General features: G+C 34.8%; 1 protein-coding gene across 1 annotated transcript; it reads left to right on the top strand.

Moving 5' to 3' along the window:
* Positions 1 to 1431: 1431 nt before the first annotated feature.
* On the top strand, positions 1432 to 7235 carry LOC132010594 (olfactory receptor 5AC1-like). Its single transcript, XM_059388372.1, has 2 exons — positions 1432 to 1480; positions 6298 to 7235. The coding sequence occupies exons 1-2, from the start codon at positions 1432 to 1434 to the stop codon at positions 7233 to 7235; spliced, it is 987 nt and encodes a 328-aa protein (XP_059244355.1).
* The last annotated feature ends 9474 nt before the right edge of the window (positions 7236 to 16709 follow it).

The raw sequence follows: 16709 nt of genomic DNA, 5'->3' as shown, positions 1-16709 counted from the left end.
AAGGGCATCTTGGTTCTTTCCACAGTTTGGCGACGGTGGCAATTGTTGCTATAAACATTGGGGTACAGTTGGCCCTTCTTTTCACTACATCTGTATCTTTGGGGTAAATACCCAGTAATGCAATTGCAGGGTCATAGGGAAGCTCTATTTTTAATTTCTTGAGGAATCTCCACACTGTTCTCCAAAGTGGCTGCACCAACTTGCATTCCCACCAACAGTGTAAGAGGGTTCCCCTTTCTCCACATCCTCTCCAACACTTGTTTACTGTCTTGTTAATTTTGGCCATTCTAACTGGTGTAAGGTGGTATCTCAATGTGGTTTTGATTTGAATCTCCCTGATGGCTAGTCATGATGGACACTTTTTCATGTGTCTGATAGCCATTGATATTTTAACTTTTTAATTAACTGTAATTTTGATTTTTAATTTCAGCTCTTTAGATCAATTCTGAAATATCAGAGTCATTCACCTAAATGAATATATTAGCTATATCAGACTGAACTTTTGTATAGAGGATAATAGGATAAGTTTTAGGATGAGGGAAGGGATATACAGGCTTAAAGATTTTGATCTTTATTCTAAGAGTGATCATAAGTTATATTTAAGGGTTTAAATGCAGTTGCATCCATGGGTGTGAGAATGGTGCTGATCTTAGTGATTTGGTATTTTATAAAGGTGACATTGGCCCAAATGCAGACAGTGGTAGGAGAAAATACTAGAAAGTGCACATAGATTATTAAAGTGTTATGTCAGTATTCTAGGTGTATGATAGACTTTTGAGAGAAGTGGATGGTTACAACAGATATTAAGGAGATAAAAGCCATGGGTTTGATAATAGTTTTGACAGGGTTTCAAGGGGGAATTCAGTTTCAAGGGATGAATATCAGGTTTCTTTCTTTAAAAATGGGATAACGATGATGCCATTAACTGTAAATAGGAAGGCAGGGTGAGGCCATATTTGGTGATAGTGTTGGAAAAGACTGAATTTGGATCTTTACATTCTGAGTTTCATTAGACTTAGAGACACTGAAAGAAACTATCAGGTGGTTGGAATGTGACAACATCAAGAGAAATAAGAAAAAGGAAAGTCATATGACCTAAAAACTGCTCAGGGGCAGTTTGTCAAGTTGCCCTTGCAGGGCACTCCATTGACACAAAGTGTGCTTCTAATTGTCACACCTGGTGTGTCTGTGTTATTCCCTGATTAGCTCACAATGCCCAGTAGAACAGCTTCACCTGAGTCCTACAGGGAATCCATTGGTAGCTTTCACTGAGGGAATCCCAAAGTTATTTTTTTTTCTTTTTCATGAATAGATTTGAAAAAGAGTACAAATAAACATGTCCCCACTGTTGAGGTTTCCAAGGAAAATCTTTGCCAAGTAATCACTGCTTCATTCTGCACCTTCCACTTTTCTTCATTTAAAGTTTCCAAGATGAAGTACAGCTGTGGACATGAAAACAGCCAGCAGCTTCATCAGTTTGGTAATTCATAAAGATGACTGGCCCCAACAATGTAAAGTATGGTAGAGGGAAATTTACATTTCTTTTCCTTTGGAAACCCACCATCTTTCATTAAAGTTACCCATCATTCCTCACTCTCCAAAAGACTTAAAGAAACTGAGCGAGGGCACTAGGATCTAATTTCCATTATATGTAGTTTTCAATTTGCTTATTTGATAATGAAATATCCAGGTCAGAAATGAAAATCCTGGCAACCCTATGAGATTATCTGTTTCTCTTCAGGATAAACCATTCTGGATGCTTGTCATGAGACTAAATGTTTGACTGTTGAAGAGACACATATGATATTTCTTTTTAATTGTAACAAGATAAGAGAAAAATGAGACAAATGAAAAAATAATGATAATAACTGAAAAGTTTCAAAGATTATTTCATATTATGGACAAACTTATTTTTCAGGCTAAGGACAATTAAGTTATATTGCTTAAACTTCCTTAATTTGTTAATGGAATTGTGAAAAAATAACTAAAGTCACCACTGATAATATTGTTCAGCCTCTTAATTCCAAATGGGTATATGTGTGTATATATCTATGTGTGTGTGTGTTCATAGGGACACACACACACACACACAAACAGAGTGTATATCTACATCTATCATCTATATAAAAACATATATACTTATACACACATATAAATATATATAATATAAAGATAGGTAGATAGATAGATAGGTATAGAAAAAATCCAAGTCCTTAATAACCCTTGACTAATTAGGAAAATAGGGTATATCAAGTATGGGTTTAAAGTTGTCAAGGAATCAGAGTAGGCTCATTCAGAACAAAACCTCCCCCTTGGAAATTAAATGACTTGCCATCAGTGTCCATTAAGGCCAATTTTTAGAGGAGACATTTCAGTCAGTCTCTGTGCTGCATGTATTATGTCTCCACGGCTTCTCAAGGGTATATACTTTAAAAGATAATTAAAAAAAAAGATTTTATTTATTTTTTTTGACAGAGAGAGACACAGCAAGAGAGGGAACACAAGCAGGGAGAGTGTGAGAGGGAGAAGCAGGGTTCCTGTGGAGCAGGAAGCCCAATGTGGGACTTTATCCCAGGACCCTGGGATCATGACCTGAGCGGAAGGCAGACGCTTAATGACTGAGCCACCCAGGCACCCCAAAGACAAATTTTTAAAGATAAATTTTTCTTGTTCTAATCTCAGAGAAGATAGAAAATAACCCACTCTTCTCCCTAATGTTGAACCATTAAGAAAAACCTTGCCTATGCACCTATTTTAAAGGCAAACAATACAATTTTGGTAAATAGGTAAAAATTTTGTGTTTTAATCAGCATGAAGTAAATACATAAAATTGGGTTATTCATTTTACTCTGAGAAACAATGAATATACACATCAAATTACAGGCAGATTTTTTCTTGTAGATGATCTAAGAATCTAAGACCTAAGTGCATTCCCTTCTAAATATCTTGTGATCTCTTCTGTTTAATTCTTCTTTTAATTTTAATTCTTTGATTCTTCTGTTTAATTCTCCCTCCTTTGTTTTATTACTCTCCTATCACCTATAGCAGAAAATAAATATTAACAAGCTAGGGTCTATCATTTCACACAGGCTTTCTGTCCATACAGTTATTTGCAAATACACATTTGCAAATGTGTGGATGTGTTCATAGGTATACAGAGTGGGAATTTTAAGACTTTGTTGCTGGTGTGTTTAAAGGGATAATATTAAAAAAATTCTTTGCATCTTATTTTTCTCACATTCCTAATAATTATGGAAATTACTTTGAGAAAAGTGGTAGAGCAATAACATTTTAAATGACTGCCATACTATTGATTAGTATGATTATACCAGGATTTGTTCAACCATTGCTTCATCCTGTCGGTTTACATATTATTTCCAGTCTTTTGCCACCATGAACAATGCTGCAGTAGACTTCTCTCCCTATGAAATGATATGTTAATGCTATAGAATGGATTGAAGGCATGGATCACTGAGTTGAAAAGTATGTGCATTTTTATTTTTTAAAAAATATTGCTAAGGGAGTTGGGGGAAATTGGAAGGGGAGGTGAACCATTAGAGACTATGGACTCTGAAAAACAATCTGAGAGGTTTGAAGTGGCGGGGGTGGGGTGGGAGGTTGGGGGAACCAGGTGGTGAGTATTAGAGAGGGCACGGATTGCATGGAGCACTGGGTGTGGTGTAAAAATAATGAATAGTTATGCTGAAAATTTAAAAAAATTGCCAAATTATTTTTCAAAGTGTTAGTAATTTACATTTTTACCAGTAAGTGTGAGAATGACCTTTTTGTATTTTGACAACCAGTAGATTTTGCTAATCTGAGGGATGAAAAGTAATGTCTTATTTTATTTGCACATCTTGAGTATTGGGAAATGTGAACATCTTTTCCCACATTTATTGAATGTTTTGGCATATTCTTCTGTGACCTGCCCTTTCAATTCTGTTTTTATTTTTTCATTGACTTACTTGACATTTTTTACCAAAAAATAATATTTCTTTGCATTTGAGAAATACTAATATTTTACCTCCTATATTAATTACATATATTTTTCCAAAGTCTTATTCATCTTTTATCTTGTGAAAGATTTGATATATACTCTATTTTCATGAATTTAAGCATTAGATTAAATATATCCATATTTTATCTTTCTTTGTTATGGCTTTCTTATATTAGTCATTTTTTTTTCATTTTATTTATTTATTTGACTAAGAGAGAGAGAGAAAGAGAGAGAAGAGCACAAGCAGGGGGAACAGCAGGCAAAGGGAGAGGTAGAAGTAGGCTTCCCACTGAGCAAGCAATCCAATGTGGGACTCAATCCCAGGACCCTGGAATCATGACCTGCTTAGACAACTAAGCCACCCAAGCACCCCTAGTCAAAGGTTTTGTAATATATTTCATTATATTTATTTTATGAATTTTCTTAGAAAGTTTTTTTTTAATTTTTTTACTTTGAAGTCCTTGATCCAATAGCAATTTTAGATTTTATTTTTTATTTTTAAAAAGATTTTATTTATTTATTTATTTTAAAAGATTTTATTTATTTATTTGACAGAGAAAGAGGTCACAAGTAGGCAGACAGTGACAGAGAGGGGAAGCGGGCTCCCTGCTGAGTAGACATGGGCCTCGATCCCAGGATCTTGAGATCATGACCTGAGCCAAAGGCAGAAGCTTAACCCACTGAGCCACCCAGGTGCCCAAGATTGTATTTATTTTTTTACAGAGAGAGAGAGCAGGGGAAGGGGCAGAGGTGGAGAGAGAATCTCAAACTGACTCCATGCTGAGAATGGAGCCTGATGCAAGGCTCAATCTCAGGACCCTGAGATCATGACCTGAACTGAAAGAGTTGGACAATTAACTAAGTGAGATACTCAGGTACCACAATCCAGTTGCAATTTAAAGCAAGCATAGAAAAGGAAGCCATTCTTACTTTTTTCCAAGATAGGCAAATATAGTCATAATATTTGTTGAATAAATCATCATTCTCAATTGAAAAATCATCCATGTACTATATTAAATTCCAACAAATACACTTGAATCAATCTTTGGAGTCTTTATTTGGTTTTACTACTATATTTTTCTATTTCCATGTCACATTACATTCTATTAAATGGCTTATGTTTTAACACTACTGCATACTTGACTTTCATATTTTCCTTGTCTCAAAATACCTTTATTTTATAAGAATTTTATGCTTATGCTATCACATTAAAAAGCAATTAGGGTTCTAACTAAAAATAAATTGAATTCTACTGACATATTTATAATACTAAGTATTCATATCTGAGAACATATTTTGGCTGTCTATTTCTTTAGAAATTATATCATATTCTTTGGTAAGTTTTTACTATTTAATTCACATAGGTCTCACATATTTTTAAAAATATTTCAATGTATTTTAAAGTTTACAGTTATTATAATTGATATATTTCCCTTTTATTTCTCTTCCTTGCTTGCAAAGAAAAAAATCTAGTGATTCTATATGTATTCATCCTTCATCTGGTGCTTATTAAAGTCATAATGTTCTTTAAGTATAATAATATAAAGTTAGAAAAATAATGAATTTATTTCCTACAATTATTATGACATTTTATTATATCTTTATTAAATTACTTTCATATCTTAGATGTATTGCAGTTTCTAAAAAAAATACCATACAATAATGGTCAAAGTAAGCATTTCAATCTGTTCTTAATTTGAGGGAGATGCTACTTTATTTAGAATATATGAGATTGGTTTTGATAACTAATCTTTAGCATATTTAGTTCTCAATTTTTTTCTTTTTACAGAAAGAGAGAGCTCAGGTGCACACGTGAGTTGGGGGAAGTGCTGAGGGAGAGAGGGAGAGAGAATCCTAAGCAGGTTCCATGCCCAGTGCAGAGCCCCATGGGGAGCTCAACCTCACAACCTTGAAATCATGACCTGAGCTGAAATCAGGAGTTGGACATTTAATCAACTGAGTCACCCAGGTGCACCTAGCATATTTTAAAAAATTCTATTTCTATTTTTAAAGATTTTAAAATTAGAGGATGATTATTAAATTATAATAATTTTTTCCAAATAAAAAAATAAGCCCACTTCTCTTATACAGTAATTATTTCCATATATATACCATATATATTCCCCCTAATTTTTAGGGACGGTTGTCCAAATATACATTGTTTGTAAAGAATACTCAAATGTAAAAGTATATGTTCTGATTAAAAGGGATACATGAACAGGGAAGATAAATTTATTTTCAAATAAAATGTGACTATTTTCATGGTATTTTATGACTGTGTTCTTATTCTTTCATTTCAGTGATTAGCTACAGTGAATCTGATGGAAACAAAACACAGGTGACTGAGTTTGTTCTCACAGGACTTACAAATCTTCCAGGGCTTCAAGTCCCCCTGTTCCTGATGTTCTTGGTCATCTACTTCACTACCATGTTGGGCAACCTCGGACTAATTTTTCTCATTTGGAAGGACTCCCACCTTCACACCCCCATGTACTTACTCCTTGGCAGTTTGGCCTTTGCAGATGCTTGTTCCTCATCCTCTGTGACTCCCAGGATGCTAATGAATTTTTTATCTAACAATCATATGATATCCCTGGTTGAATGCATCACCCAATTTTATATTTTTGCTTCCAGTGCCAACACAGAATGTTTCCTTCTGGTAGTGATGGCCTATGACCGCTATGTAGCCATATGCAAACCTTTGCTTTACCCAGTGGTGATGTCCAATATCTTCTGCATTCAATTATTAAGTGTTTCGTATATTATTGGGTTTCTTCATCCTATGATGCATGTTAGTTTATTATTTAGATTAACTTTCTGCAAGTCCAATGTAATACATTATTTCTACTGTGAAATTTTACAACTGTTTAAGATTTCCTGTACTGACCCTAAAGTTAATATGCTCCTGATTTTTATATTTTCAGTCTTTATACAATCTATCACTTTCATGACAATTATCATCTCTTACTCCTATGTCCTCCTCACAATTCTGAAAAAGAAGTCTGAAAAGGGCAGGAGCAAAGCTTTCTCTACGTGCAGCGCCCACCTGCTCTCTGTTTCTTTGTTCTATGGCACTCTCTTCTTCATGTATGTGCGTCCTGGGTCTGGACTAGCTGAAAATCAAGATAAAATATATTCTGTATTTTATACAATAATAATTCCCCTGTTAAATCCTTTTATTTACAGTCTGAGAAACAAAGAGGTGATAGGTGCCTTGAGGAGAATAATAAATACATAATAGTTCTTAAGGCAAATTTTAAACTTGTTCTTTTCAAGCTTTGCAAAATACAAGGGATCTGAAGTTATATAAATTAGCCCTGGCTTTACAATTTTGCTAGAAGGCAAAGTCTAGGGTAGTTTCTGAGTGCTGTGTGATGAAAGTCAACTTCAGTGGATATTTATTTCAATGGAGGAAGATTTTAATATCACACAGAACTGAATTCTTTATGAAAAATAGAACATCTTTTTAAAATTAAGTATTTAGAATTTGTGCTTTTTTACTCTGTAAATTTCCTCTAAATTAGATATAATAGTTTATAATTTTATTGTGGCAGACATTTGACAGCATGTTTCTTTGTTGAAGCTGGTGTGACTGAGCGAAGACAATTGCTTAGAGCCGGCATATCAAAAATCTTGCTGCTTTTCCAGTTTATATCCCCACCAACAGTGTAAGAGCGTTCCCCTTTCTCCACATCCTCACCAACATCCGTTTGTTTCCTGTGTTGTTAAATTTAGCCATTCTGACAGGTGTGAGGTGATATCTCACTGCGGTTTTAATTTGTATTACCCTGATGATCAGTGATTTTTTTTGAGCATCTTTTTATTTGTGTTGGCTCTCTGCATGTCTCTGGAAAAATGTCTATTCATGACTTCTGCCCATTTTTTAACTGGGGCTTGTACAACAACCCTGAGAACAAGACCTGAGGTAAGATCAAGAGTTGGATCCTCAACTCACTGAACTGCCCACGTGCCCCTTGTTTATTTATTTTCTGTGTGTTGAGTTGTATAAGTAAGTGAAACCATATGATAATTGACTCTCTCTGCTTGACTTATTTCACTCAGCATAATCTCCTCCAGTCCCATCCATATTGATACAAAAGTTGGGTATTCATCCTTTCTGATGGAGGCATAATACTCCATAGATATATGGACCACATATTCATTATCCATTTGTCTGTTGAAGGGCATCATGGCTCTGTCCATAGTTTGATGACTGTGACCATTGCTGCTATGAACATTGGGGAACAGATGGCCTTTCTTTTCACTGCACTTGTATCTTTGGGGTAAATACCCAGTAGTGCAATTGCAGGGTCATAGGGAAGCTCTATTTTTAATTTCTTGAGGAATCTCCACTCTGTTCTCCAAAGTGGCTGCACCAACTTGCATTCCCACCAACAGTGTAAGAGGGTTCCCCTTTCTCTGCATCCTCTCCAACACTTGTTTACTGTCTTGTTAATTTTGGCCATTCTAACTGGTGTAAGGTGGTATCTCAATGTGGTTTTGATTTGAATCTCCCCGATGGCTAATGATGATGAACATTTTTTTTTCATGTGTCTGTTAGCCATTTGTATGTCTTCTTTGGAGAAGTGTCTGTTCATGTCTTCTGCCCATTTTTTGACATGAGTATCCAGTTTTGGGGTATTGAGTTTGAGGAACTCTTTATAGACCGTGGATATCAGCCTTTTCTCTGTAGTGTCATTTGTGAATATCTCCTCCCCTTCCATGAGCTGCCTCTTTGTTTTGTGGAATGTTTACTTTGCTGTGCAGAAGCTTTTGATCTAGGTGAAGTCCCCAAAATTCATTTTTGCTTCTGTTTCCTTTGTCTTTGGAGACATATCTTGAAAGAAGTTGCTGTGGCTGATATCAAAGAGGTTACAGCCTTCTCCACTAGGATTTTGATAGATTCCTGCCTCTTGTTGAGGTATTTCATCCATTTTGAGTCTATCTTTGTGTATGGAGAATGGTCAGATTTTGTTATTGCATACATAGCTGTCCAATTTTCCCAACACCATTTATTAAAGGGATTGTATCTTTCCCACTGAATATTTTTTCCTGCTTTGTTGAAGATTAGTTGACCATAGAATTGTAGGTCCATATCTGAACTCTCTACTCTGTTTCACTGGTTTTTGTACCATGCTGTCTTGGTGATCACAGCTCTGTAGTAAAGCTTGAAATTAGGCAACATATGCCCCCAGTTTTGTTTCTCTTTTTCAAAAATTCTTTAGCAATTTGGGAGTTTTTATAGTTCTATAAAACATTTAGGATTGTTTGTTCCAGATCTTTGAAAAATGCTGGTGGAATTTTGATCAGAATGGTATTGAAAGTGTAGATTGCTCTAGGCAGTATAAGGCGTTTTAACAATGTTTATTCTTCTGATCCATGAGAATGGAATGCTTTTCCATCTTTTTGTGCCTTCTTCAATTTCTTTCGTGAGTGTTCTCTAGTTCCTCAAGTACAGACACTTTACCTCTTTGGTTAGGTTTCTTCCCAGGTATCTTATGGTTCTTGGTGCTATATTAAATGGAATCAATTCTCTAATTTCCCTTTCTGTATTTTCATTGTTAGTGTATAAGAAAGCAACTGATTTCTGTATTTTGATTTTGTATCCTGGCACATTACTGAATTGCTGTATGAGTTCTAGTAGTTTGGGCTGTAGTCTTTAGGGGTTTACATATAAAATATCATGTCATCTGTGAAGAGAGAGAGCTTGACTTCTTCTTTGCCAATCTGAATACCTTTTATTTCTCTTTGTTGTCTGATTGCTGTTGCTAGGACTTTTAGTACTATGTTGAACAACAGCGGCAAGAGTGGGCATAGAGATGCAGGGAAAAGAGGGGCCACAGGTACTCCAGTGTTCATTCAGCAATTGCCACAATCACCAAACCATGGAAAGAGCCAGAATGCCCTTCAACAGATGAATGGATAAAGAAGATATGGCTCACATATACAACAGAATATTATACCTCCATCAGAAAGGATGAATACTCAACTTTTGTATCAACATTGATGGGTCTGGAGGAGATTATGTTGAGTGAAATAAGCCAAACTGTGAAAATTAATTATATGGTTTCCCTTACTTGTGGAGCATAAGGAATAATATGGAAGGTATTAGTAGAAGGAAAGGAAAAGTGAACTGGGGGAAATTGGAGGGACAGATGAACCATGAAAGACTGTGGACTCTGAGAAACAAATTGAGAGTTCTGGAAAGGAGGGGTGGGGGATGGGTGAGCCTGGTGATGGGTATTAAGGAGGGCACATATTGCATGGAGCACTGGGTGTGGTGCATAAACAATGAATCTTGGAACACTGAGAAAATAAAATTAAAAAAAAAAAGAAACATTACCAGTGATAAAGAGAGTCATTGAAAAATTATACAGGGTTCAATTCACCAAGAAAACAAAATAATACTAAATATGTAAGCACTGATCAATGGAGCTTCAAAAAACTGATAGAATGGAAAGGAGATATATACAAATTCACAATTAGAGAATAAGACTATCATACTCCTTTTTAGTAATTGATAAGACAAGTTGAGGGGACATTAGTAAGAGTAGAAAAAACCTGAGAAATACTATTAACTAACATTATATTTATAGAATATTCCATTAAGCAGCAGCAAAATATACAGTATTTTTATGTGCATACCGAATGTTCACTAAAATACACCATATTCTGGGTAATATTTAAAATTATGGAATTAATGCAAAATATAAAACATAACAGAATTTAACTTGAAATCAGTAAGACAAAGATACCCATTAGTTTTTATATATTTAGCAATTAAAAACCATCCTTCTAGGAGTGCCTGGCTTGCTCTGTTGGTGGTATGCAACTCTTGTTCTTGGGGTTGTAACTTCAAGCCCCATGTTGGGTGTAGAGATTACTTAAAAATAAAATCTTTAAAAAAAAAAAAGAAAAGCCTACCAAATATCCATGGATCAAAGCGACAGTAACAAGTGAAGAATAATATATTTTAAATACAATGAAAATGAAAATACAAATATTTAAATGCGTGGAATACAGCTAAAATGGTGCTTATAGAGAAATTTATATCATTAATGTTTATTGAAAAAAGAAAAAGGAGTGATGTGATGAGCACTAGGTGTTATATGCAACTGATGAATAACTAAACTCTACCTCTGAAACCAATGATGTACTATGTGTTGGCCAATTCAATTTAAATTAAAAAAGGATTGAATTAATGCTCAATGTTTCTACATTGACACTATTAAATGAACAAATTGAACCCAAAGCAAACAAAAATAAATTTATAAGTTAAGAGCAGAAATCAATTAAATTGATAGAAAAATAAGAGAAAACTCAATCAAATGAAAAACCTTGTTCCCTGAAAAGACCAATAAAATTTATAAGCTTTTAACAAAACTGGTCAAGAAAAGAAAATATTTAAGTCACTGAGTGACTGAAAATGCAAATATCTGTAGAGAAAGAAGGTACATCATTAGAGACATTATAAATGTTTAAAGGACACTAAATACATAGTTTGAATAGTTTTATGTACAAAAATTTTGTCAACTAGATGAAATAAACAAATTTTCTGAAAACATACAAACTACCAAAGCTTATATAAGAAGAAATCATCTCCTGTGGCACCGGGGTGGCTCAGTGGGTTAAGCCTCTGCCTTCAGCTCAGGTCATGATCCTAGCGTCCTGGGATCAATCCTCATATTAGGGTCCCTGCTCAATGGGAAGCATGCTTCCCCCTCTCCCACTCCCCCTGGTTGTATTCCCTCTCTCACTATGTCTCTGTCAAACAAACAAACAAACAAACAAACATCTCCTTAATTTCTTTCTTCTGTCTTGTTGTTAGTGTATAGAAATGCAACTGATTTCTGTGCATTGATTTTTATATCCTGTCACTTTACTGAGTTCCTGCATGAATTCTAGCAGATTTGGAGTGGAGCTTTTTTGGGTTTTCCACATAAAGTATCATATCATCTCCAGAGTGAGAGTTTGATTTCTTCTTTGCCGACTTGGATGCCTTTTATTTCTTTTTGTTGTCTGATTGCTGAGGCAATCAGTGTTGAATAACAGTGGAGATAGTGGACAGCCCTACCATGTTCCTGACCCTAGGGGAAAAGCTGAGAGCTTTTTTTGAGAATTGTATTCTCTGTGGGTTTTTCATAGATGGCTTTAATGATATTGAGGTATGTACCCCCTATCCCTGTACTTTGAAGGGTTTTGATCAGGAAAGGATGCTGTACTTTGTCAAATGCTATTTCAGCATCTATTGAGAGCATCAAATGGTTCTTGTCCTTTCTTTTATTAGTGTATTGTATCACATTGATTTATTTGTGGATGTTGAACCAACCTTGCAGCCCAGGAATAAATCCCACTTGGTCGTGGTGAATAATCCTTTTAATGTACTCTTGGATCCTCTTGGCTAGTATTTTGTTGAGAATTTTTATATCCATGTTCATCAGGGATATTTTTGGTGGAGTCTTTATCCTTTTATTTTAATAAATGAATTTCCTAAGAGAAGGAAAAGAGGAAGTGCAGGAGGTATCAGAGGCAGGACTTAAACTCCTTTTTCTAGAGCTTTCACTCTCTTTGTATTAAGCATAAATAGCAGTTCATAAAACTATGTATACTGCAAATTTTCTTATTGCAAACATGTGGATATATGTATGCATGGACACTGTGCACTTAAAGGCATATGAAAGCTGTTGTAAATATGACTAATAATGTGCAAAATCTCTACCCAGAAAAAGAAAAAAAAAGCTTTTCTGAAAGAAATTGAAGAATACCTAAATAAATGGAAAGATGGGTTGGAAGATTCAATATTGAAAAAACTATCAATTCTCCCTAAATGCATTCACAGATATAATAAAAACCCAGTAAAAATCACAGGAGGTTTTCTTATAGAACTGATAAAGTTGATTCTATTACTCACATGGAAATGCAAAGGATATATAATAATAGTCAAGACAACCTTGAAAAAGAACAAAGTTAGAGGATTAATAATACCTGATTCTATGACTTCATATAGAACTTCAATATCAAGACAGTGTCATATTGTTGTAAACATAGACAAATAGATCAGTGAAACAGAATAAAGCCCAGAATTAAAAAAAACATATAGACAGCTGATTTTACAAAGGTGCAAAAGTAATTTGGCAGAGAAAAAGATAGTTTTTTCAACAAATTATGTAGAAACAAATTGGCTATCTATATGCAAAAGAGGAACTTTGATCCAGAGAATACACAAAAAGGATAATAGACATAAATATATAATAAAAGAAATACAACACCAAGAGCACCATCCACAAAATAAAAAAAGATAATTAATTTCATTAAAATACTTGCTATTCAAAAAATATTTCTAAAATAAAATGACAAAAGAGAGTATTTCAGAAAATATGTATAAATTATTTAGCTGATAAATTATGGTTTCATATTCAGATATATGGAGTACTATCAAAACTAAAAAAAAAATCTGATAAATAATCCAATTAAAAATTGGCAAAAGATTTGAATAGACCACTGCAGATGGCATACAGAAGTCAAATTAGGGCACAAAATAATGCTAACCATAATTAAGGAATTTGCATGAAGAAAGTGCAAATTAAAACTACAGTGAACCACCACAAACTACCTATGAAAATAGCTGAAACTGAAAAGACAATCAACACCAAAAGCAGCAATGCACACATTTTGTACTCATAGAAATGCAACAAAATGAGTTAGGAGATAAGGACACAAAATTTGAGGCAGCAGGAAATTTCAGCCAAGCTTTGGTTATGGTAAAAGATATCTCTGGGGGCACTTCAGTGGCTCAGTTAAGCCTCCAACTCTTAATTTCAGCTCAGGTCGTGATGTCAGGGTCTTGGAATGGAGCTCAGGCCAGCTGAGTACAGATTCTCAAATAAATAAATAAAATCTTAAAAAAAAAATCTACCTCTGCACATCATGCTGCTTAAACACTCAACCATTTTGCAGAATATTCACAGTGACTTCTTTTATCTGTTATTTTTTCTTCACTTCCTTTAACTAATAACATTTTTTTAAAAGATTTTATTTATTTATTTGACAGGGATCACAAGTAGGCAGAAAGGCAGGCAGAGAGAGAGGGGGAAGCAGGCTCCCCACTGAGCAAAGAGCCTAATGCAAGGCTCCATCCCAGGACCCAGAGATCATGACCTGAGACAAAGGCAGAGGCTTAACCCACTGAGCCACCCAGGCACCGTTCACTGTTAACATTCTAAAGAATGTTGGAAATCCAGGAAAATGGATTAAAAAATCTATCAAAAAATACATCTCTTTTCCTTGCTTATGTTGGTAGCCATGATGCAACTGGATGTTAATTTTTTTAAAGATATCAAATCATCATAAACAGTTAAATTAAGTTTTATTTTTCTAAATAAATGTTCATTAGTAACTTTCTCTGTAATGAACAAGAAACAAATCTGAACCAACTTTTAAATCGCTCAATAGTTTTCCATTATATTAGGTTAAAAAAATAAAGCCCCTAACCCATCCTCCAAAGTCCGTTGTGATCCATATATGCTGGCCTCCCAGATCCCAACTGGCTCTTGTCTGCTACTTTCCTAATATGCCAGCTACATTTACAATGCAGTTCTTCTCCCATGATATGGGCCCTCTGAAAATCTAGGCCCTACAAGTACAAAAGCCTTGTGGATGACACAAATCCAGAGGCAGCAATCACCATGTAAGAAATGAAGACCTTCAGGCCTCACCCAGACCTACTCACACAGAATCTGCATTTTAACAAGCTCTCTCTCTAGGAGATTCACAGGCATTAAATTTTGAGAAGCACTGAGCTAGGGTACCTCTCAACTGTGGTGCCTTATCTTTGTTTCCCTTTGCACTTCCCCTGACCTTTGCCTACTAGGATTTTTCATCAGATTTCAGCTTAGAGTGTGGAGTCAGGTCTAGATCTGGAATGTAAGCTGCAGTTTGCATGAGGACAACTTTCCTTGGGGACAAGTTTCCTTGGCTCCTGAAGGGAACCTAGAACTCTGGCCTCAATAAATCATGTATGATTAGCTCAGACAAGAACATATTCATCAAAGCAATTAGAATAACACCTATTTTATAGTTAAATTGATTTGCATAACATGCCAAAAATGTCATTTGTGGTGGAAAGTAATGATATAGTGTGCAAATTAAACTGTTACAACTAGAACTGTATACATGACATAATTATGATTTTGCAGGCTGTAATGCCCAGTGGGACATGTGGACTTTTCATACAGATTCTAATCTGCAATGCCCAGAAGAACAGCTTGGTTTTGTTCTAAAGGGAACCATTAGGAATTCTTCACGCCTTCCTCTTCTGGTAAAAGCACACAGATGTACAACTTGGTGACTTTTGCATTCAAAGCAGATTTATATAAACAACATTTTGCTGTTTTGGTAAATGAAGCCTCCAGAATGAATCGGTGTGCAAAGAATTGCTGCTGGTGCTACTGTCATTCTGGTCCAACTTTTACTTTTTTTCTACTTGAGAAAGCCTAACCCTGAAAGGATTTCCACAATGTCTTAACAGATATTGGTAAGGGATTGATTTATGTAATACTCCTCATTTTTTATAGAAAGCTGAAAATACTGTTACATTTAGAAATAATTTTGATTTAGTTTATAAGATGACCAAATAGCAGGTTGAAAATGGAAAACAACTAGTATTATACTATATTTTAACTACCCAGAAGTTAAATAAAAAGTTGAAATAAAAAAGAAAAGAATACAAATAATGAATAATCTAATAATATTTTGTTATTGTGAGTAAATCTTGGTAAGCAAAATAGCTCTAAGACTGACTGTAATCTTTAATTGTATTTAATTATCTGGCTAGTAAAATGACAATGACTCCGTAGGACGAATTTTGTTACTAAAAGGTCAGACAGCTTAAAAATGGGTTTAAGGATTTAGGTCATAATGTTTCCTATGTAAGAAATCTCTCTGATGATTCTGTTCAAAATGTTTATTCCATTTAATTAACCACATTCTCTGACTAACTTTTTAAGTTAAAACACTTAGCTGTTCACCTGTGTATCCTTGTACCCTCTCACCCACTTTTGACAATAATTTCATATACATGTACGAGAATGCAGAAAATGTCCCTCCAGTGTCCTTTCTACTTTCTGACTTAATAAAGGACCACAGATTGCACTTGAGAATTTTAAATTATCTCGTAGTTAGGGATTGCATGGAAGGAAACCAATTCCAAATAAATATACATTTACCAATTGCAATTATTGGCATAGGTCATTTATATTGCTAGGAGTAGCTTCCAGGCTTTAGCTCAATTTTATTCTGCTAAAACCTAGTGGAGAGGAAAGGGGTCTCAAATGAAATGAGAGTAGTTAGAGAAACTCAGTTCTAACTACAGTAACCACAAAATAAAGTGACTTTTAAATGTGGAGTGTGCTTTCAGCAATGTTGATATATTTATGACCAATACAAAGTTTCTAGCCTCATATTAAAATGAAAATCTCTATTTCATACACATTTTCCATAGAAAAATAAAGTTGGAATTTGGAATGAAAGAAAAAGAAATCGTGCCCACTATGAAATGAAAACCACAGTTAAGACAAATATTTACCTGGAGTGTCTGAGCTTTTCCCCCAGTTTCATCTTCAGCCTTTCTCTGATACTTCCTTTTTCTCTCTCTTCATGTCTTGGCTTTTCCAATCCCTATCCACCTACAAAAACACCATGGATACTCAGTGGA

This window comes from Mustela nigripes, chromosome 2 (genome assembly GCF_022355385.1).
Source record: "Mustela nigripes isolate SB6536 chromosome 2, MUSNIG.SB6536, whole genome shotgun sequence".
In the NCBI taxonomy this organism is placed as follows: Eukaryota; Metazoa; Chordata; class Mammalia; order Carnivora; family Mustelidae; genus Mustela; species Mustela nigripes.
This window is presented reverse-complemented; position numbering and strand designations above follow the sequence as displayed.